Below are 23,764 nucleotides of genomic sequence, written 5' to 3'. Positions count from 1 at the left end.
GGATCGCTTGAGTCCAGGAGTTTGAGACCAGCCTGGGCAACATGGTGACTTTGTCTCTACAAAAACACAGAAATTAGCCGGGCATGGTGGCAAGTGCCTTATACTCCTCACAGCTGCTCAGGAGGCTGAGGCAGGAGACACTTGAGCTTGGGAGGCAGAGGTTGCAGTGAGCTGTGATCATACCACTGCACTTCAGCCTGGGTGACAGAGCGAGACTGTCTCGGGGGGGAAAAAAAAAGGTGGTTTGGGCTGGGTGCAGTGGCTCATGCCTGTAATCCCAGTACTTTGGGAGGTTGAGATGGGAAGATCCGTTGAGCCCAGGAGTTTGAGATCAACCTGGACAGTATCGTGAGATCCGTCTCTACAAAAAATGGATTGAAAAGTTAGCTGAGCATGGTGGCATGCACCTCTAGTCCCAGCTACTTGGGAGGCTGAGATGGGAGGATTGCTTGAGCCCTGAAGGGTAGAGGTTGCAGTGAGCTGAAATTGTGCCATTGCCCTACACTCCAACTTGGGTGATAGTGAGATCCTGTCTCAAGGGAAAAAAAATTGTTTGGCAGGGTACAGGGGCTCCTGCTTGTAATGCCAGTACTTTGGGAGGCCGAGGTGGAAGGATTGCTTGAGGCCAGGACTCAGAGACTAGCCTGGTCAACAAGACAAGATTCCATCTCTACAAAAAATTTTATTTTTATGTTTATTAATTTATTTTTGAGACGGAGCCTCACTGTGTCACCCAGGCTGGAGTGCAGTGGCATGGTCTTTGCTTGTTGCAGCCTCCACCTCCTGGGTTCAAGCGATTCTTCTGCCTCAGCCTCCCAAGTAGCTGGGATTACAGGTGCGTGCCACCAAGCCTGGCTAATTTTTGTATTTTTAGTAGAGTTGTGGTTTCACCATGTTGGCCAGTCTGGTCTCAAACTCCTGACCACAAGTGATCCACCTGCACTGGCCTCCAAAAGTGCTGGGATTACAGGCATGAGCCACCTCACCCAGCTGCTGAACTTTTCACCAAATTGGGGAACTTTTAGAGGGCCATTGTTTTCTCCAAATATTTTTGCCTTTTTTTTCCCCTTCTCCTCTTTCTGGGTGGGACTCCAGACGCTTTAATATTGTTTCACGAATCAGTGAGGCTCTGTTTCCTTTTTTTTTCTCTCTCCTTTTTAGTTTTGCTCTGTAATCCAGGTTGGAGCGCAGTAATGCAATCATAGCTCACTGCAGCCTTGAACTCTTGGATTCAAGTGAACCTCCTGCCTCAACCTCCTGAGTAGCAGGGACTACAGGCGCACATCACCACGGCTGGCTAATTTTTGTATTTTTCGTAGAGATGGGCTCTCACTGTCTTGCCTAGGCTGGTCTTGAATTCCTGGACTTGAGTGATCCTCCTGCCTCGGCCTCCCAAAGTCCGGCCACATTCCCCTTAAGAATGGTTTTGTGACCGAGCGCGGTGGCTCACGCCTGTAATCCCAGCACTTTGGGAGGCCAAGGTGGGTGGATCACGATGTCAGGAGATCAAGACCATCCTAGGTAACACGGTGAAACCCTGTTTCTACTAAAAATAAAAAATTAGCCAGGCGTGGTAGCGGGTGCCTGTATCCCCAGCTACTGAGGAGGCTGAGGCAGGAGAATTGCTTGAACTCGGGAGGTGAAGGTTGTGGTGGGCTCAGATCGCACCACTGCACTCCAGCCTGGGTGACAGAGCGAGACTCTGTCTAATTGTGTCCAACAGCTGGAATCTCTTTTCAGTTATTTTCATAAGCTAGGCTGCTTGGAATCAGCCTGGAATTTGGGCAGAGTTTATAGGCAGAATTTGGGGCTCCCCTCTGAGACTCTGTCCTTGAGATTTCCCCCCTCATTTTATAGCTGTTACAGTTGCTTCAAACTCTCCTCAGTCACACATTTAAAAATGGAGTTTACCCAGTGCTGTTCCATTTCTTTCAAGAATTGATTCCATCCATTTTCTCTCTGCTTTTGGTTGCTCTCAGTTCCTTCAGGAGGTGTTTTTTTTATATTTTGTCCAGGGTTATAGTTTTTACCTGTGGGACAGTTGGTATGATATGAGCTAGAAGAGGAACTGACTTTGATCTACCTTTTTTTTTTTTTTTTTTTGAGACGGAGTCTCGCTCTGTCGCCCAGGTTGGAGTGCAGTGGCCGGATCTCGGCTCACTGCAAGCTCTGCCTCCCGGGTTCCCGCCGTTCTCCTGCCTCAGCCTCCCGAGTAGCTGGGACTACAGGCGCCCGCCACCTTGCCCGGCTAGTTTTTTGTATTTTTTAGTAGAGACGGGGTTTCACCGGGTTAGCCAGGATGGTCTCGATCTCCTGACCTCGTGATCCACCGATCTCGGCCTCCCAAAGTGCTAGGATTACAGGCTTGAGCCACCGCGCCCGGCCGTTCTACCTTTTTAAGAAATTGTGCGGGCCAGACAGAACACATTTGTGTGTGTTTTGGTGTTAAAGAGTTGTCCAAAGCACATGAAACTGAACTGGGACTTTAACGTTTTCAAGGTTTTACATTTGCTCTTTTCTTCCTGTCTCCTTCCTCGGCTGTCTACTTTTCTGTGGAGACTGCAGGTTGTAGACACCAGCGGCCCCCTATTGCTGCACGTCAGGTGTCTTCCCTCTCAGTACTGTGGACTTTTGGGCTGCATAGCCCTGTTGCCCGGGCATCCTGTGCGTAGCAGGAGGTGCAGCAGCATCCATGACTACCACCCATCATAGGTCAGGGGCCGCCCCCTAGTGGTGGTAATTAAAAAATGCTTCCAGATGAGGCTAAGTGTTCCTGGGGAACAAAATCCTCCCTGTTTGAGAACCGCTGTTCTAATCCACGGGCATCTCTGGTCCTTACTGTATTCCGTTTTTTCCCAGTGTCTGATGCTGTTGGTTTCTGCCTTCTCAGAGGGCTCTTGTTGGAGCTTTTGATGGTGTACACCTGAGAGATGCCTTCCCAGCTGGGGCGGGTGCCTACCTGTTTCTTATTCCTAGCTGTGTTTTGGGGCTCTGGCCCCTTCACTAGGTGTCTCAGATTAGGGACTGTAGCTTTGCAGTGAAGACCCCACACCACCACACTGCAGCCAGAGTCATCTTCCTAAACTGCGTACTTCTGCACTTGGGCTTCATTGGCCAGTGTGGTGCACTGGCAAAGTGGCTCAGCAGTGTTGTCCTCAAGTAGTTAATCTTCAGATAGTAGCTAAAATATGTGATGTTACTGCTGTGTTCTTTCTTGTTTAATTTAGGCCTGAACACGGAGGGGATAGTGGACTGTGATAAGAATACTGGGTTGAGCATAGCCAGACCTGACTGGGAATGCTTTCACCCTTGGAGACTCTTGGTTTTTTGCTTCTTATTTTCATCAACCTGGAGCTAATCCTGTGCTTGGAGTTGGAATATCTGGTTTTACACTTTGCTGACCAGGTCATCTTGGGCACATTCTGAGCCTGATACCTCAGCTGTAACAGGAGGGACTGGGACGAACTCTTTTCCTGTTAGTGTTGATTTTGCTTTTATGCTGTTCTCTGTTGTCCTTTTGCATAGGCCTGTCATTATGCCAGCTGCCTCACACATATTAGCTCTTTTAAGTATATGCTGGTGGACAGGTGGAAATCTGTTTTTCAGGGATGATTGACAAATTAAGTTATGCGTCCATGGCCATGCTGTGGATTATTAGTGGTATGATTGGAGTTTGCTGTCTTGACTGACTTTCATGTTTTTCCTTTAAAAAATGATTCCTTGTTCTTTCCTTTCAGCTTTATCATTTTTTGATTCCGTGTAATTTTTGTGATACTAAAACTGCCTTCTGTGACCTGAATTATTATAAAAACATCATAAATTACTTACAAAGAAAATCAGACCCCACAAAGCTGTAGAGGTCCTGGCATACCTATCCTAGGTTTTAAATGTAATTGCTTTTTCTTTCTTTTTTCTGTTTTTAATACCATAGTGTTCTAAGAACGGAAGCATCTGGGCTGAATGGAATTTAGCATCAAGCAGAGTCCCCTTTCTGTTCAGAGTGTTGTAAAGTGCATAAAGATGAAGCAGGCACCAGAAATCCTCGGCAGTGCCAATGGGAAGACTCCGAGCTGTGAGGTGAATCGCGAGTGTTCTGTGTTCCTCAGCAAAGCCCAGCTCTCCAGCAGCCTGCAGGAGGGGGTCATGCAGAAGTTTAACGGCCACGACGCCCTGCCCTTTATTCCAGCCGACAAGCTGAAAGATCTTACTTCCCGGGTGTTTAATGGAGAACCTGGTGCACACGATGCCAAACTGCGTTTTGAGTCCCAGGAAATGAAAGGGATTGGGACACCACCTAACACTACCCCTATCAAAAATGGCTCTCCAGAAATTAAGCTGAAGATCACCAAAACGTACATGAATGGGAAGCCTCTCTTTGAATCTTCCATTTGTGGTGACAGTGCTGCTGATGTGTCTCAGTCAGAAGAAAATGGACAAAAACCAGAAAACAAGGCAAGAAGGAACAGGAAGAGGAGCATAAAATATGACTCCTTGCTGGAGCAGGGCCTTGTCGAAGCAGCTCTTGTGTCTAAGATCTCGAGTCCTTCAGATAAAAAGGTATCTAGGAGACGTGTCAGGGGTCATGTGACCTTGAGCAGTGAGCATGGCCACCGTGTAAGGGCACCTGCACGAGTACTGGGGTGGGCGGAGGAGATGAGAACAGGTCTGGTACTTCCAGCCACTTGCCTGAACCCTGGCTGTGGGTTGGAGGGCGGGCTCCAGGATGCCCTGGCACTGCCTCCTCAGTTCTCAGCTGGCTGCTGAGCCTGTTGAGAGGTCTAGAGAGGTGAGCTAAGTGTTCAAGATTCAAATGGCTAAAAAGAGGCAATGCTTGTTTTTTTTTTTTTTTTTTTTTTTTTTTTTGAGACAGAGTCTCTCTTTGTCTCCCAGGTTGGAGTGCAGTGGCCGGATCTCAGCTCACTGCAAGCTCCGCCTCCTGGGTTCACACCATTCTCCTGCCTCAGCTTCCCGAGTAGCTGGGAGTATAGGCGCCCCCCACCACGCCCGGCTAGTTTTTTGTATTTTTTTAGTAGAGACGGGGTTTCACCACGTTAGCCAGGATGGTCTCGATCTCCTGACCTCGTGATCCACCTGTCTCGGCCTCCCAAAGTGCTGGGATTACAGGCTTGAGCCACCGCGCCCGGCCCATGCTTGTTTCTTAATGTGGTTCTGCCAGTTTCAGAGCCCTGGCTTGACAACATCAGGTTACACTCTTTTCAAGGATCTCATCTCCAAGGTGTTCTTTAGCCTGGTGTGGTCAGTGGAGACATGCTGGGCTCTAGAATGTGACTTCCTAAGTCTGCACCATCTGATGAGTGGGGAAGCAGAGCTGTGCAGCGGTGCGCCTGCTGTCCTTACCCTGTGGTTCAGTGTCCACTTACTGTCTTCTCAGCCAGGTGGTCCAGCAGATGGCCTGCCTCCCTGAGGCCTAGGGATGTGTCTTTTGCCTCCCATTCTTGGTTCCCAGGGCAGAGCCCAGCACACTGGACACAAGCGAATGAGTGTTTCCTCATCCTAACTTGAGATGGAAAGATGTGGTGGTGCTGCTCCATTCTGCCTGGTGGTTGGTGTTTCCATGCCTTCACGTGGCATTCAGATTGGCCCTGACACTCGGATGAATATAAGCCATGTGAAACAACTGAGGGGCCATGGCTTTGGCAGAAGGAAGGAACTCTTGATGGGGCAGCAGTCCCTGTTCATCTGGTGGTCGATAGGGTGTTGCTCTTTAGTTGCTGCTCCTTGGAATTGTTAAAATAATGAAGAGCTTTGAGAGTTAAAAAAATGTTTTTTGATTACTCAGGAGCTATTTAGTTCTTCCTCATGTAATTGCAGTGGCAAAGTTTCTTAATTTTATTTTTTTTTTTTGAGACAGGGTCTCTGCCCAGGCTAGAGGGCAGTGGTGTGATCATGGCTCACAGCAGCCTTGACCTCCCAGGCTTAGGTGATCCTCCTACTTCAGCCTCCTGAGTAGCTGGACCACAGGTGTGCACCACTATGTGCCCAGCTAATTTTTTGTTTTTTGTAGAGATGGGGTCTTGCTATGTTGCCCAGGCTGGTCTCAAACTCCTGGGCTCAAACGATTCTCCCACCTCCGCCTCCTGAAGTACTCGAGTTACAGGTGCGAGGGGCCGTGCCCAGCCTAGAAAGATTTTTTGAAGTGCCCATGGCAGTATTGAACCTCATGGTTTTGCATGGGAAGAGGCCTGTGCAAGTTGTCAGAGAACTAGCTGTTTTGTTTTGAGACAGGGTCTTGGTATGTTACACGGGCTGTTCTCGAACTCCTGGCCTCAGACGATGCTCCCGCATCAGAGCTGGGTTTTTCTTTTTCCTTCAACTGAAAAAAAACAAACCAAACAAAAAAACCTGGCTTTTATTCCTAGCTCTGTCCCTTGGTTTTGTTAAAACTTGAGTAACTCACCTGAATTTTGACTCTCCATCTGCAGAGTGGGGTCAGTAAATGTAAACCTGGGTTGCTGTGCAGTAATCTGGTTGCGGTTCTGAAAGTATGTCAGGCCTGGTGCAGTGACTCACACCTGTAATCCCAGCACTTTGGGAGGCTAAGGCAGGAGGTTTGCTTGAACCCAGGAGTTCAAGACCAGCCTGGGCAACATAGCGAGACCCCATCTCTACAAAAAATAAAATTACCTGGGCATGGTGGCACTGCCTGTGGTCCCAGCTACTAGGGAGGCTGAGGTGGGAGGATAAAAACAACATGAAAATGTGTCACGTGGCAGCTCATGCCAGTCCTCACCAGCGTGCTCATGGCAAGGTTTTGGGCCAGCATCTTTAGCTCACAGATGAGAAAACTGAGGCCTGAGGCAGTGGAACAATCTACCCATGTGTATAGTGCTCTGAGGAGCAAGGCCAGGGATTCACCCTTGGCGGGTTGCAGCCACGCTGGCTGTGCTTGTTTCCACTGGAGAGCGCAACTGTGCGTGGCTTGTGGGAAGGAGTTTTCTTTGGTGGAATGTTCAGCCTCAACCTACCCATCATGTTCTAGAGATGGAGAAATTGAGGCTCAGAGAGCCCCAAGGACTCAGATTACATGTGATGGAGCCGAGACTTGCTCCTAGTCCTCCTTGCCCTTGCCCTCACCACTCTAGGATGGTTCATGTTGGTGACACATGGGCTGCTGAGAACTGATTGTCAGACATGACTGGGGACAGGGATCAGTATGGATTTGGAATTCTGTGAGAATTCCTTTTTGACCAGTTGAATAAAACACCATTGAAGACCCTCTATTAATAGTAGGCCAAGGAAATAGATTTATATAGAGATCTTCATAATGTTGAACACCTGCTCTGTGCTATGTGCTGTCCTGATCCTTTAGCTGAGAGGGAGAGACACATTTTTTTTTTTTTTTTTTTTGAGACAGAGTTTTATTCTGTCGCCAGACTGGAGTGTAGTGGTGCAATCTCGGCTCACTGCAACCTCCGCCTCCTGGGTTCAAGTGATTCTCCTGCCTCAGCCTCCTGAGTAGCTGGGACTACAGGTGCTCACCACCACTCCCGGCTAATTTTTTGTAGTTTTAATAGAGATGGGGTTTCACCATGTTGGCCAGGATGGTCTCGATCTCTTGACCTCATGATCCACCCGCCTCGGCCTCCCAAAGTGCTGGGATTACATGCATGAGCCACTGCGCCTGGCCTTTTCTTTTTCTTTTTCTTTTTTTTTGAGATGGAGTCTCACTCTGTCGCCCAGGCTGGAGTGCAGTGGCACAATCCCGGCTCACTGCAAGCTCCGCCTCCCAGGTTCACGCCATTCTCCTGCCTCAGCCTCCCCAGTAGCTGGGACTACAGGCTCCTGCCACCACGCCTGGCTAATTTTTTGCACTTTTAGTAGATAGAGTTTCACTGTGTTAGCCAGGAAGGTCTCAATCTCGTGACCTCATGATCCACCCACCTCGGCCTCCCAAAGTGCTGGAACTACAGGCGTGAGCCACCGCGCCTGGCCTGAGAGACAAAATTTTAATGAAACGATGTTGAGGCTCTCATTTAAAACACAGCAAGGGAGCACACTCCATTTTTGGGGGTCTGTGTGTATTTGGACATTATAGCCTAATGAATCCTTGGTCTTCTGGATACACAGGTAGTGATTGGATGTGTTAGTGTTTGTCTTTTGTTGTTCATTTTCAGATTCCAGCTAAGAAAGAGTCCTGTCCAAACACTGGAAGAGACAAAGACCACCTGTTGAAATACAATGTCGGTGATTTGGTGTGGTCCAAAGTGTCGGGTTACCCTTGGTGGCCTTGCATGGTTTCTGCAGATCCACTCCTTCACAGCTATACCAAACTTAAAGGTATTGTGTTCTTTGGGTTATTTTTCCAACTGTCTTCTGCACTTAATCTTTCTCATCTCCAAGCTTCTTTCTTACTCTTTCTAAATAGCCCTGCTGTGGTTCATTTCTGCAGCTTTACCTAAAGTTAGTGATTGATTCACATGTGATGTGTTGCCATTTCTTTTTATATTCAACTCAAATACGTATTGCATCTGATTGAATTAGTGTTAAGGGAGATATGACCTTTGCCTTGTATAACTTCTGTTTTTATGATAGTTTATTATTTAGTTACAATGATTGCTTGTTTCAGGATGATTTGCAACAAGAGTGTTTTATGCTAAGTTTAAGTTGTAAAAATGTCCAAGTGAATTTTATTAGGCCTATGGGAAGATGGAAAACACTGGAAATGATCATCTTTGTCTTATGAAGCTTGGGTAGATAAATTGATTTTTATATGGAGCAGCTGATGTAACATATTAAGAATGTAAGGCTGGGTGCGGTGGCTTACACCTATAATCCTAGCACTTTGGGAGGCCGAGGCGGGTGGATCACTTGAGGTCAGGAGTTCGAGACTAGCCTGACCAACATGGTGAAACCCCATCTCTACTAAAAATACAAAATTAGCTGGATGTGGTGACGCACACCTGTAATCCCAGCTACTCAGGAGGCTGAGGCAGGAGAATTGCTAGAATCCGGGAGGCAGAGGTTGCAGTGAGCTGAGATTGCGCCATTGCATTCTAGCCTGGGCAACAACAGCGAAAACTATGTCTCAAAAAGAAAGAATGTTCTATGTCCCTGATACAGAGCAAATAATAGTTGGTCAACCCATAAATGTGTTTTTAGAGGAACAGTAAAAGGTAATGTGGTGGTTTTTTTTGTTTGTTTTTTTTTTTTGTTTTGTTTTTTGTTTTTTTTTGAGACGGAGTCTTGCTCTGCCGCCCAGGCTGGAGTGCAGTGGCCGGATCTCAGCTCACTGCAAGCTCCGCCTCCCGGGTTCATGCCATTCTCCTGCCTCAGCCTCCCGAGTAGCTGGGACTACAGGCGCCCGCCACCTCGCCCGGCTAGTTTTTTGTATATTTTAGTAGAGACGGGGTTTCACCATGTTAGCCAGGATGGTCTCGATCTCCTGACCTCGTGATCCGCCCGTCTCGGCCTCCCAAAGTGCTGGGATTACAGGCTTGAGCCACCGCGCCCGGCTTTTTTTTTTTTTTTTTGAGATGGAGTCTGGCTCTGTCGCCCAGGCTGGAGTGCAGTGGCCGGATCTCAGCTCACTGCAAGCTCCGCCTCCTGGGTTTACGCCATTCTCCTGCCTCAGCCTCCTGAGTAGCTGGGACTACAGGCGCCCGCCACCTCGCCCGGCTAGTTTTTTTTTTTTTGTATTTTTTAGTAGAGACGGGGTTTCCTGTGTTCGCCAGGATGGTCTCGATCTCCTGACCTCGTGATCCGCCCGTCTCGGCCTCCCAAAGTGCTGAGATTACAGGCTTGAGCCACCGCGCCTGGCCGATAATGTGGTTTGAGGTTTTTCTGAAAGTTCTTCTAGAGTGAAGTTGGAATTTAGTTTGAGCAAGTTTCAATGTGGTGAGTGCAGAGTTAGAACTGAGCAAGTTAGTGTCACCCTGTGATCTGATCTGTACACCCTCTGGAAGTGTGGCGTCTAGAGCCAGGCCAGACCAGGCCAGTGCTCCAGTCCAGTAGTCAGCCTCTTATGACCCCTTGGTGGTCCTTGCGTACATGTCCCCTTCTGGTCTCTGGCCGAAGGCCTGAGCTCCTGTGGGGGCAGCGTTGCTGCCTTTGCTATGAGCTTACGTCTTTGCACTGACACCTGCATGGTCAAACAGGTTGGTCAGCTGGCTGTGGGAGCAGGTGGCTGTTAGAAGTGGAGTACAGTGGTGCCTCCCTGGCAGATGTAGATGTTAGAGGGGCAGGCTGACGATGAAGAGACCTCTGCTGAGTCCTGGGTGCCCTTGCCTGAGTCCCGCCCTGGCCTCCTGTCCTGTGAGGCACAGGCATGTGTGCTCTGCAGGAGTTGTGGCAGAAGAGCCTATGGTCTGGCTTCAGCTCTGTCTCCGTGGAGGACCTTTGGCATCCTTGGCTTGCAGAATTGGGAGATTTCCTTTCCAAGGGGCTGCAGGAACCCTAGGGTGTACCCCGGGGTCTCTACACTTGGTCAGAATATGAAAAAACAAATGCTGGTTGAGACAGAAGTTGTCTCCTCTTTGTTTGGGGATGGACCTTCAAGCCTTTGCAGCCCGGGTGCAGGCACACATGGGTGTGTGTGAGGGGTTGCTAATTCTTTCTCTGCTTTCTAAAACCAGGCACAGTCTCCACACAGCAAACCTTGTGACTCCCATGTCATTTGTCTGTGTGGCACACAAGCAGCTCTTACTGATTTCCTTTTTAGCGTCTGGGGATATTTACTTGTTTATGTGATGCCATCTTTAGCTTTTAGCCTCTCATGCCTGTGAAACTGAAGTAGTCTTTTGAAAGTTTCCTTGTTCTTCCTATTAGGGTTTATTACTTTTAATTTCTTCTTTTTTTTTTTGGGATGGAGTCTCGCTCCATCACCCAGACTGGAGTGCAGTGGTGCAATCTTAGCTCACTGCAACCTCTGCCATCCAGGCTCAGGTGATCCTCCCATCTCAGCCTCCTGAGTGGCTGGGACTACAGGTGCGTGCCACCACATCTGGCTAATTTTTGTATTTTTTTGTAGAGATGGGGTTTCGCCATGTTGCCCAGCTGGTCTCAAACTCCTGGGCTCTGGTGATCTGCTTGTCTTGGCCTCCCAAAGTGCTGGGATTACAGGCGTGAGCCACAGTGCTGCAGCTCAACTTTAATATCATTGCATCTTTCCCCTGCCTTGGAGTTAAGTAATTCCTGTAGTCTACAACAGCTTCTCTGACATTCAGATATACTGTTATTTTTATTCATCTCTCTTTTTTTTTTTGAGACACAGTTTCATTCTGTCTCCCAGGTTGGAATGCACTGGCATGATCTCAGCTCACTGCAACCTCTGCCTCCTGGTTTCAAGCAATTCTTATGCCTCAGCCTCCCGAGTAGCTGGGATTACAGGCGTGCGCCACTACGCCTGGCTAATCTTTGTATTTTTAGTAGAGACAGGGTTTCACCATATGGGCCAGACTGGTCTCAAACTCCTGACCTCAAGTGATCTGCCCGCCTCAGCCTCCCAAAGTGCTGGGATTACAGGCATGAGCCACTGTGCCTGGTCTCATCTCTCTTTCTTTGCTTGATTCCTGGACCTTGCACTGTGGCTAAGTGCTTTCACTCTTGTGCTTATGGCACTGTCATGTTACTCTCTGTGATTGAGGCTAGAACTCAGGAATCAGCCTGCCAGGGTCTAGTTCAGCTGGCTGATCTTGATAATGAACTTAATCTTGTTAAGCTTCCCGTTCCCTGTATATGAAAATGAGGAAGATGATACCATCACCTTCATGGAAAGGTCTTAATGCAGTGACCACCGGACGCTTGTATTAGCAATTGTTATTATCCTCACTTTTACTTTTAAAACCTGAGTTTTTATTTTATCAACCCTGATTCCCTTGGTTTCTTCTATAGCTGCTTCCTGAAAACCTTCCTGTTTGACCAGTTATTAACCCTGCAGCCACCTAGTATTTGGTTAATTTTAATAGTTTTGTATCTGTTTTTAAGTGTTTGCGTGTCCTCGGGTATTCCCTCAGTTTTCAATATATAATGCCAAATGGGCATACTTGGATTCTAGTTTTTGTGTGTATGCGTGAAATATTTGATCTATTTTTTTTATCTATCTTAAAAACTTTCAAGTCAAACAGCACAGCAGACACCTTTCCCCTCATGTAGATTCTCCACCTTGAAACATCTTGTTCTACCTGTTGCATCTCTCTTTTTTTTTTTTTTTGAGACAGAGTCTCACTCTGTTGCCAGGCTGGAGTGCAGTGGCGCGATTTTGGCTCATTGCAACCTCTGCCTCCCAGGTTCAAGTAATTCTCCTGCCTCAGCCTCCTGAGTAGGTGGGACTATAGGTGCACACTACCACACCCAGCTAGTTTTTATATTTTTAGTACAGGCGGGGTTTCACCATGTTGACTAGGATGATCTTGATCTCTTGACCTCGTGATCCACCTGCCTTGTGGCCTCCCAATGGGATTATAGGCATGAGTCACTGTGCCTAGCCTCCATCTCTTTTGTTACGTGATATCTGGTAGCTGTCGTGGCACTGTTACCCCCAAATACGTCAGAACAAGGACAGTTTCCTTGTTGACTCAGCACCCAGCCACATTTTGGGAAACATCACATCAGTAACAAGGTCTGTTATTGTGCTAAAAGCAGGTATAGGGGCATGTCCCCAGCAGGCCCCATACCTGCCTTTTTCTGCACTTTGGGGTTGAGGTGCATACTTTGCATCTGGTGGTTGTGCCTCTTCAGCTTTTGCTAGTCTAGAACAGCACTCCCAATCCCCAATTCCTCATGACCGCTTTAGTTTTCTCATGATCAGACCTAGGTCAGAAGGCCAGGTTGTATCTCAAAGTTGGAACCTTGAAAGGTAGCTTTGGCCCTTGACTAAAGATCTGTGTGCAGAAGAAGGGAGTGTCCTGCACCAGCCTAGGCTGGGCAGTGGCCTTCCTCACCTCAGCAGTCTGCTTCTCTAGAAATTATTGTGGAATGTAGAGTAGGAGGCACAAGCAAGCCTACTTCAGAAGACTGATATATACTTTTTTTTTTTTCGTGACGGCATTAGAGTGTAAAAGATACGTACATTTGAAAAGCTGTTCAGAAGGAGTCAAGCCTGGGTAGATACCCTTCAGCTGAAAGGAGATTTAGATAATCTTAAAAAGAAAAGGAGTCAAAGGAAGTAAGTAGAACAAAGAGAAGTGAGGGAAGGACAGAGTGCTAGTCAGACCACATTAAGAGGAGCTTATGTGTCAACTGACCCACTCCTGGTAGGCGATGGCCACCAGAGCTCTCTGTGGAAAGGCACAGGTACCCATTGTCACTAATGAGGGACCTGTGGACTGTGCTTGTCTGTCCCAACAGTGTAGCTTTTGTTGTTGTTGTTGTTTTGAGATAGGGTCTTGGCTCTGTTTCTCCATCCAGGCTGGAGTACAGTGGCACAATCATAGCTCACTCCAGGCTCAAACTCCTGGGCTCAGGTGACCTTCCTCCTGCCTTGGCCTCCCAAATTGTTGGGATTACAAATGTGAGCCACCATACCTGTCCCCAACAACCATGGCTTTAGCAGTCCTTGATGATTCATCATGGACTTGGTAAATGGTAACTGGCTATTACTGCACTTTCTACCTTTTAGCTGTCATTTTTCTGTGAAAATGAGCTCCCCCTTAAAAAAATAAGTTATGTATTTTAGTCCTTATTTTCTTGAATCCTCACATTGTCCCAAATTTGACCAGTGGGAGTCCCATTAAGTTCCTTTAAGCTGTATGCCTTTGACATGTCCCTGTCAACCCCTGAGCACCTCTTTATGTTCTGGTAGAACAAGATGTTCCAGGCTCATCTTGTACTGTTTTCTTTTTTTCCCCCCAACCCTAGCATCAGCCATTTCTCAGAGAAGGCCTAGGTTCTTTGAGTACAGAATGGTATGTAGGAGCCCAGGTCTGGTCGCTGGTTGTGTTCATTGCTCTGGGAGACAGAGTTTGCAAGGGAAACTCTGTGTGCAGTAGGTCTCCAAGCAGGGCTGAGCCCTTGCTCCAAGTGGAGCTCTTGGGTCCATTTTTGATTCTCCAACACTTGGCCTGCAGCACCCCATGATGAGAGTGAGACAGTGAATGGTGAGTGTCGTTTTGGAAGGGCAGGGACGTGAGGAAGAGATCTGCCATGGAGTGGGCTGAGCATGGGTCCTGTGAAGCCAGTACTTTTGTATTTTTCCACCCTCTATTCCTATCCTGTTTTTTTGGTTTTTTTTTTTTCCTGGAGACGGAGTCTTGCTCACTTGTCCAGACTGGAGTACAGTGGTATGATCTCGGCTCACTGCAGCCTCCACTTCTGTGTTCAAGCGATTCTCCTGTCTCAGCCTCCCGAGTAGCTGGGATTACAGGAGCACACCACCATGCCCAGCTAATTCTTGTATTTTTAGTAGAGCTGGGGTTTTACCATGTTGGCAAGGCTGGTCTCAAACTCCTGACCTTGTGATCTGCCCAACTTGGCCTCCCAAAGTGCTGTAATTACAGGCGTGAGCCACCATGCCCGGCCCCCATTTAAAAAAAAATTATTTATCATGTGTGGGATTTATGGACCAGCTTGAATCTTTGTGTGTGTGTGTGTGTGTGTGTGTGTGTGTGTATATATATATATATATATATTTTTTTTTTTTTTGAGACAGAGTTCCATTCTGTCACCCAGGCTGGAGTGCAGTGGCTGGATCTCAGCTCACGCAAGCTCCGCCTCCTGGGTTCACGCCATTCTCCTGCCTCAGCCTCCCGAGTAGCTGGGACTACAGGCGCCCGCCACCACGCCTGGCTAATTTTTTATATTTTTAGTAGAGACGGGATTTCACCATGTTAGCCAGGATGGCCTCGATCTCCTGACCTTGTGATCCGCCCGCCTCGGCCTCCCAAAGTGCTGGGATTACAGGCGTGAGCCACCGTGCCTGGCCGAATCTTAGTGTATCTTAGTAATATACTTAAGTTTTGAAAACTGAAGTGTAATATACATGCAAAAATGAACATAACTCATAAGCTACAGCTAAATCTAGATTCTTTTGGAAATAAAAATTTCCTTTGGAAATCTTAAGTTAATGAAAGTCTTAGTAGCATTTTTGTAATTTATAGCAGCAGAACCTGTGTTAGCTACTATCTACCAGGCACCTAGGTGGGCTAGCAGCTTTGAGGCTCAACCTTTTTTTGAGACCAAGTCTTGCTCTGTTACCCAGGCTGGATGGAGTGCAGTGGCACAATCTCAGCTCACTGCAACCTCCACCTCCCAGGTTCAAGTGATTCTCCTGCCTCAGCCTCCCGAGTAGCTGGTACTACAGGCGTGTGTTACCACGCCCGGCTAATTTTGTATTTTTGCTAGAGACGGGGTTTCACCATATTGGCCAGGCTGGTCGAGGCACAACCTTTTAAGTTGGAAACAGAAGATAACTATACGTTTTAGATATCATACTCACTGGTTTTCTCTTTAGATAACTGTGGTCTGGAATCAAGTAATTTTCTGTTGTGGAGATTTTTGTTGTCACTTTTTCTGTGTTATGGAAGGGAATGTTAAGAATTAACCCTCATTGCTTTATATAGGAAAAAAATACTTCCAGCATTTTCTAAAAATATTGCAGGTAATCTGACTTTCTCATGTCTTGTGCTATTTGATGGTATAACCTTCTTACTAATTTGTTTCTTGCTTGTTCTATTAGTTGCTGAGAGGTGTGTTAAAATTTCCCATGGGATTGTGGATGTGCTGTTTTTCTACTTGTAGTTCTGGCAGTTTCTGCTTTACCTATTTTGGGGCTCTGGTGCCCTCCAGAGACTGAACTGGGAAACTTAGGCATGGTCATGCTTGTCCTTTGTTTCCCAGGGAGCTCTGTGGTCTCATGTCCTTGTGACTTTGCTCCTGTGCTTCCTTCTTGGCTTCTGCAGATACCTGGCCTTGTCTGCATCTTTATGGCTTCTCTTCCCTCCCTGGAGCTTTATCTCTGAGGCAGCGTTGTCTCTTGGTGGGGTTCATTTTGCATGCATGGAACTTAACAGGCTCCACAAAATCTGGAGAGAAACTCTGGCTTAGTTGAGCCCAGAGAGTCACAGACTACCTGTAGTCTAATGGGCTGTGATGGGGAAAAAAGGAACATAGTACAAAATTAGGTACCAGGACTGTTAATAGAAGCCAGGTTCTTTTAGAAGAGGATGTAGGTGGGGAGGTCAGTGACATGCATTTTTATATAGATGGTAATTAATGAACATCAGAACTTGCATAGGAAGAGGGCCAGGTGCAGTGGCTCATGTCTGTAATCCCATCACTTTGGGAGGCTGAGGCAGGTGGATGACTTGAGGTCAGGAGTTCGAGACCAGCCTGGCCAACATGATGAAACCCTGTTTCTGCTAGAAGTACAAAAATTAGCCAGGTGTGGTCGCAGGCGCCTGTAATCCCACCTCCTCTGGAGGCTAACGCAGGAGAGTCGCTTGAGCCCAGGAGGCGGAGGTTGCAGTGATCCGAGAGTGTACTATTCACTCCAGCCTGGGCGACAGTGAGACTCCATCTCAAAAAAAAAAAAAAAAAAAAAAAAAGAAATTGCATAGGAAGGGAGAATTACTAATACATAGTACTGGGACACAACTAGTTAATTATTGGTAAAATGAAACAATGAGATATTCACCTCTTAACTTGGACCAAAAGATAGTTCATGTGGATTAAAGAAACCCACAAAAATAGTAGAAAATTCGGTTATGTTATCAAATTTCTAGATAGGAAGGAACTTCAGAATGTTACACTCATTTATTTTACAAACTTGGGATTGATTGCAATAATCTCTTCTGCTTTTTTTCCCACCTGACATGCAAGGAGCATTGATCTGTGTCATTATTTATAAACATGGGTTAATTTTATATTGTGTGTACTGTTACAGGTTTTCTTTATTATAAAAATGCTATAACATACCTGTATTGATTTTCATTACTAAGAAAAAGTTCTTACGAAGTTTTAAAGTAATGGAAGAAGTCACAAATCCCTTGACATATCCTTGAATCTTAGGTATTTTCAAATCAAAGAAGTTTGAACACTTAAAAACAAGTCAAATTGTACTGAAAGATTAATAGTGAAAAATCATCCCCTGCCTTCCTCTCTCCTCCCCAGAGGTAATTATTTTTATCTCTTTCAACATTTTCTTCTACTTCTAATACTTTGATTTTTTCATGTAGACATTTTTCTGTTAACTTTTTATCATGGAAAATGAAGATTGAGCTCTTTAGCCATTTTCTATTTCTTTCCCCCCATTCTCCCCGTATAATTAAGTCACTATTTGTAATAAATGAAAAATAAGTGTTTACATAATTTTGACTATGTAAATATCATTCAGTGAAAAACCAAGTTGTGTTCTGTAATTGCATTTTCCTTTTTGTAAAATCTTTTGTTTTCCTTGGAGTTAATTATTGCCTTTCTTTTGAAATCATGTGCTATGTTGTCCATATAGCCTTAATTTTTTAAAAGTATTCATCTCCTCATCCTTAAAACTCATCCTTATTATGAAGTTAGTTTCTCCTGTTTATATATTTATGTAGTTATTTTTTCGCCTTAAAAAAAAAAAATGAAAACCTGGGTTTGTGTCTCATCTTCCCTTTCTGCTCCTTGGAACTCATCTTTTAACCCTCTTCCCTTACTTAGATTGTCTTTCTTTGTAAAAAAGTTCTTTTCTCTCATCTTTTCTTCCCTTGGAGCTCTCTCCTAGAATCTTCCTTTTTTCTGCTTGAGTCTGGTTTGCTAGCACTCTTAACCTTTTGCACTGCAGTAAGCTTAGACTTTCTTTAAGCTGCTTTCCCTAGTTATTTACATTGTTTTCTGTAGTTCTATGTGGGCGGCAAGCCACCCAGGTGCCGAGGCAAGAGACTGAAGGCACAGGCTGTTCCAGTCTAATAAAGAAAATACTTAAAATAAGAATAGTTATATTAGATATAGAATATAGACATGATTATGTATGAATATTATCAATCATTAGTTTGTAGTATTATATTACTCTTTATTCCAATGCCAATGTTATAATAATCTCTGTTCTACAATTATAACCTAGGAAAAACCAGGCCATACAGAGATAGGAGTTGAAGGGACACGATGAGAAGTGACCAGAAGACAAGTGTGAGCCTCTGTCATGCCCGGAGAGGGCCACTAGAGGGCTCCTTGCTCTAGCGGTAACGCCAGTGCCTGGGAAGGCACCTGTTACTTAGCAGACCAGGAAAGGGAGTCTCTTTTTCCCTGGGGGTGTTAGAGAAGACTCTGCTCCACCACCTCTTGTGTAGGGCCTGACATCAGTCAAGCCTGTCTGCAGCCATCCGGAGGCCTAACCGTCTCCCTGTGATGCTGTGCTTCAGCGGTCATGCTCCTGTTTCACTTTCATGTTCCGCTCTGTACACCCGGCTCCACCTTCTAGAGAGCCGTAGCAGAATTAGTGAAAGTACTAAAGTCTTTGAAATGCATAGAAGAAATAATGATGTAAGCTGTCCCCCCTCTCTCTCTGCCTCGGCTACCAAACAGGGAAGGGCCCCCTGTCCGGTGGACACGTGACTTGCGTGACCTTACCTATCATTGGAGACGACTCACACTCCTTCCCCTGCCCTCTTGCCTTGTATCCAATAAATAACAGCGCGGCCAGGCATTCGGGGCCATTACCGGTCTCCGCGTCTAGGTGGTAGTGGTCCCCCGGGCCCGGCTGTCTTTTCTTCTATCTCTTTGTCTTATGTCTTTATTTCTATATCATCTCGTCTCTGCACACAAGGACAAAAAACCCATGGGCCCTGTAGGGCTGGTCCCTACAGTTCTATACTGTGTTCTTTCTTGATTAAGTTTCCTTTTTTCCTGGAGTCTATTTTTCGTATCTTAAGATAGTTTGTATGGGAAGTAAATTTGAGTCCTTGCAATTCAGAGTATGCTACTTTTTTTTTTTTTTTTTTTTTTGAGATGGAGCCTTGCTCTGTTGCCAGGCTGGAGTGCGGTGGCGTGATCTTGACTCATTGCAATCTCTGCCTCCTGGTTTCAAGTGATTCTCTTACCTCAGCCTCCCGAGTAGCTGGGCTTACAGGCACACACCACCATGCCTGGCTAATTTTTTGTGTTTTAGTAGAGACGGGGTTTCACCGTGTTGGCCAGGCTGGTCTCGATATCCTGATCTGAGGTGATGCGCCCACCTTAGCCTCCCAAAGTGCTGGGATTACAGGCGTGAGCTACTGTGCCTGGCCCAGAATATGCTGCTTTTCTGTCTTCACACTTGATTGATGGTTTGACTGGGTATAGAATTTTATGTTGAGAAGAAATTCCCCTAGGAATTTTGAAGGTATTACTCCATTTGTTTATAGCATCCAGAGTTTTTGGCCATTCTTCACATAATTTGCTATTATTCACATACCTTGCTATTCTATTTCTTGTTCCATTAAGTTGGAGGCTGGTCTTTCGCCCAACCCCAAGCGGCTTGAATTTCAGCAGGGTGTGCTCTGCTGTGGATGTTGGGACATTTAGGGCTGTTTTAGTTGGAGACTTGATTTTGGGTTTATTCTTGGAGCTTCTCTGTTTCTCCAGAAAGCCTATTATTTGGGTATCCGACCTCCTAGATTGATCTTACAGGTTGCTATGGAAATAGGTATTTTTCATCTTAATTTTTTTCTTCTTTCTGGGAGATTTCTTATCTTCCAGGCTTTCTTGTTGAATTTTTTTTTCATAGTTGTATTTTAGAATTTCAAATACCTCTTTGTTTTTCTGTGTTCTCTTTTCATAGCACACGGGGTTTCTCTATTGGGTGTCTTCTCTTCCCTTGTCTTGTGTCTGTGGCCCTGCAGAGGGCCATTCATTTCTGTGTGTTTTGGATTCATTCATACTGGATGCTTCCCTGGGTCCAGGGGTTCCTTGGTGCTAGGCTTGTGTTTAAGAGCACAACACTTAGAGCTGCCTGCACCCATGGGTGGAGAGGCTTGGTTATCCCACCCTCCTTTGCGTTAGAGGGTCTCATTGGCCATTGGCCACTTAATTAGGGGAATCTCCAAAAGACTCACTGGAGAGGTTTTTCCTCTGGAGCACTTCAGGTCTTCAGGAAGGATCCTTTGATTCCTCGGGGCCAGTTCTGCATGAGGGGACAGGGAGTGGTAACCGCCACCCTCCCCACCTCACTGCCCCAGGGAGATCCCCTCCCTCTTCTCACCTGGCACAGAGATCTGACCTTTTAACCTGCTTACCTGTATTCACCTTCTCATTTGACTTCAGTGGAATCTGGTACCTCCTCTCTTGGATTTTGGGCCTGTCTCTTTCTTTCCTCATCCAGTTCCCCCTGGCTGCATTGTGGGACATGGCTTCTTCCTCTCAGCTAAGAGTAAGAGTAGTGGGCATCTGTGGGGTTACTCTCTGGTCTGAGCTGCTCTCTGAGGCCACTGATGCTCCTGCCCTCCTAGCACTGTGAGACAGCGGGGTAGCTAGCTGTTAGGTAGCAGGGCTGGTATTTGAACCCAGGTCGTGTGATGCCAGTATACTGCCTCCTTCACTGCCGCTGTCACTCTTTTCTTGCAGATGTCTTCTTGTCTTATTTAGTATCTTTCTAAGAGGGAATAAAGGAGTGTATTTAGCTAGTCAGCTAGCTAGCTTTTTTCTTCTTTTTTTTTTTTTTTTTTCTTTTTTTTTGTTTTTGAGACAGGGTCTGGCTCTGTCACCCAGGCTGGAGAGCAGTGGTACAATCTTGGCTCACTGCAACATCTGCCTCCCAGGCTCACGCCATCCTCCCATGTCAGCCTCCCGAGTAGCTGGTCCTACAGGTACACACCACCACACCCGGCTAATTTTTGCATTTTTCGTAGAGACGGGATTCTGCCATGTTGCCCAGGCTGGTCTCAAACTCCTGAGCTCAAACAATCTCCCCGCCTCAACCTCCCAAAGTGTTGGGATTACAGGCTTGAGGGACCGCGCCTGGCCTGGTTGGCTTTCTTTCCAAGTCAATTTTTGAACCTTATCTGAGTCTCTTGTAAGTTAGTTTCCCTCTTTGGCATGTGGCATGGTAGGGATAAGTATAGAACTTATTTTGACGTTAACAGGCTCAGACAACACCAAGGAAAACAACTGCAAAACAGCAGTAGATTTGACTAATTTCATCCCAGAACTAACTTTCATTTTCTAACATTTTATTTTAAAAACTAGGTCAGAAAAAGAGTGCACGCCAGTATCACGTACAGTTCTTTGGTGACGCCCCAGAAAGAGCTTGGATATTTGAGAAGAGCCTCGTAGCTTTTGAAGGAGAAGGACAGTTTGAAAAATTATGCCAGGAAAGTGCCAAGCAGGCACCCACGAAAGCTGAGAAAATTAAGGTGATAGATGACCCTTCAGTCTACTTTTAAACCAGAAATTTAATTTTTATTCTTTAAGTTAACTTATTTTGTTTTGAACTTATACTTACTTGCTCGAAATATTGTAATGGCTTAACAATCTCTTTCATTGCTGACTTTTGCCCAAGAATGCTATGTTACAATATGATAAAGTTTTTTTAGAGACACAACTTTTTTTTTTTTGCTCATTTGATGACTCTCAGAGATAACTTGCTTTAGAATTTTTATTTTTATATGTATACACACACACACATATATATACACACACACACACACATAGAGAGGGATTATATTAATGTAATGTGATAGGAATTGATTTCTGGTTTAAAGAAACAATAAAGGTATTATGTTGGGCTGAGTTCTAAAATTGGTTTTTATATGTTTTTTATTTCTATTTTTAAAAAAATTTTTTTGAGATGGATTTTTACTCTTATCACCCAGGCTGGAGTGCAATGGCATGATCTCGGCTCACTGCATCCTCTGTCCCGCCGGATTCAAGCAATTCTTCTGCCTCAGCCTCCCAAGTAGCTGGAATTACAGGTGCCTGCCACCACACCTGGCTAATTTTTGTATTTTTAGTAGAGACAGGGTTTCACCAGGTTGGCCAGACTGGTCTTGAACTCCTGACCTCAGGTGATGCGTCTGCCTCGGCCTCTGCAGGTGCTGGGATTATAGGCAGGAGCCACCACACTGGTCAAGTTTTTTGTTTCTAAAATTATGTGAAAATGTAAAAGTATTCTTTTTTTTTTTTTTTTTTTTTTTTTTGAGACAGGGTCTTGCTCTGTCGCCCCAGGCTAGAGTACAGTGGCATGGTCTGGGCTTACTGCATCTACCGCCTCCCAGTTCAAGTGATTCTCGTGTCTCAGCCTCCCTAGTAGCTGGGACCACAGGCACGCACTACCATGCCTGGCTTATCTTTTGTATTTTAGTAGAGACGGGGTTTTGCCATGTTGGCCAGGCTGGTCTTAAACTCCTGGCCTCAAGTGATCCATCTGCCTCGACATCCGTAAGTGCTGGGATTATAGGCATGAATCATGTGCCTAGCAAAAGTAGTTAACTTTTATGTTTGTGTAATGAAACTTATAGTGTCTCTTTTTTTTTCCCCCCCAGCTATTGAAACCTATTTCAGGGAAATTGAGGGCCCAGTGGGAAATGGGCATTGTTCAAGCAGAAGAAGCTGCAAGCATGTCAGTGGAGGAGCGGAAAGCCAAGTTCACCTTTCTATACGTGGGGGACCAGCTTCACCTCAACCCTCAAGTAGCCAAGGAGGCTGGCATTGCTGCAGAGTCTTTCGGAGAAATGGCAGAGTCCTCAGGAGTCGGTGAAGAAGCTGCTGAAAACCCCAAGTCTGCGAGAGAAGAGGGCGTTCCCATGAAGAGAAGGCGGAGGGCCAAACTGCGTAGCTCTGCAGAGACCCTGGAGAGTGACCCCGATGTAGTGAAGAGTACTCCTCAAAAGACGGCAGAGGCTGACCCCAGAAGAGGAGTCGCGTCTCCTCCTGGGAGGAAGAAGACCACAGCCTCTACGCCACGAAGCAGGAAGGGAGATGCAGCATCCCAGTTTTTGGTCTTCTGTCAAAAACACAGGGATGAGGTCAGTACTAAGTTGTGTTTCATGCTAGCAAGTTTCAGAATTTGGGGAACATCCCTTCAGTGCAGAATCATCTCTTTCTCAGCATTATCAGGAGAATCTAGCGTGAGTCTTGCATAGATTTTAGATCTAATAAGTAAATATTATTAGTGAACAGCCATTCTGACCCTTGAGGGAAAAGATACTTGACTTGCACTCTGGGTTCCTAAAATATTCCTCCTAATGTGGATAAGAAGATACCGAGAACAGGCCAGGCATAGTGGCTCATAATCTCAGTACTTTGAGAGGCCAAGGCGGGAGGATTACTTCAGCCCAGGAGTTTGAGACCAGCCTGGGCAACATGGTGAAACCCCATCTCTACAAAAATTAGCTGGGCATGGTGGCACATGCCTGTAGTCCTAGCTGCTTGGGAGACTGAGGCAGGAGAATCCCTTGTCTTGGAGGCAGGAGGATCCCTTGAGTCCTGAAGGCGGGGTTTGCAGTGAATCGTGATGGCATCACTGCACTCTAGCCTGGGTGACAACAGAGCGACACTGTGTCTCAAAAAATAAAAAAAAAAACTGGCACAGAGGGAAGTGGGTCTCATCAGGCTGCGCTTTGCTTGAAGTGTGTGGCCATGTCCTTAATGTGTGACTCTAGGTTAGCATTTTCTCCAGCAGTCTGTTCTGAAGCTTCCAGTGCAGGATGTGCTCATCTATAAAGCTCATTGTATTCACTGGCACTGAGGGTGTTGATTTATTTCCCTGACATTTAAAAGGGTAGCAATGTGATTAAGACATTTATATAATTTTCTTAATTGTTTACATAAAATAAACAGTCTGTTAGTACATAATAAAGGCTGTGAGAACTGAAGGAGTTGGGTTCCCCACTTCCAACTTTTGGTTATGTTACTTGGA

The 23,764-nt window shown here is 46.0% G+C and overlaps 1 protein-coding gene across 4 annotated transcripts in view; it reads left to right on the top strand.

The window, feature by feature from the left end:
- The window catches only part of NSD2 (nuclear receptor binding SET domain protein 2), a 113,707-nt gene that overhangs the window by 26,872 nt on the left and 63,071 nt on the right, over positions 1-23,764 (top strand). For all 4 annotated transcript variants that reach the window (XM_050792256.1, XM_050792258.1, XM_050792257.1 and 1 more), the window contains exons 2-5: positions 3,932-4,557; positions 8,136-8,298; positions 21,094-21,260; positions 22,389-22,871. In XM_050792256.1, the coding sequence (XP_050648213.1) occupies positions 3,961-4,557; positions 8,136-8,298; positions 21,094-21,260; positions 22,389-22,871 (1,410 nt within the window). In that variant the 5' untranslated portion in view covers positions 3,932-3,960. The remainder of the gene's footprint in view (positions 1-3,931; positions 4,558-8,135; positions 8,299-21,093; positions 21,261-22,388; positions 22,872-23,764) is intronic.

Source organism: Macaca thibetana, chromosome 5 (genome assembly GCF_024542745.1).
Source record: "Macaca thibetana thibetana isolate TM-01 chromosome 5, ASM2454274v1, whole genome shotgun sequence".
Taxonomy (NCBI): Eukaryota; Metazoa; Chordata; class Mammalia; order Primates; family Cercopithecidae; genus Macaca; species Macaca thibetana.
This window is presented reverse-complemented; position numbering and strand designations above follow the sequence as displayed.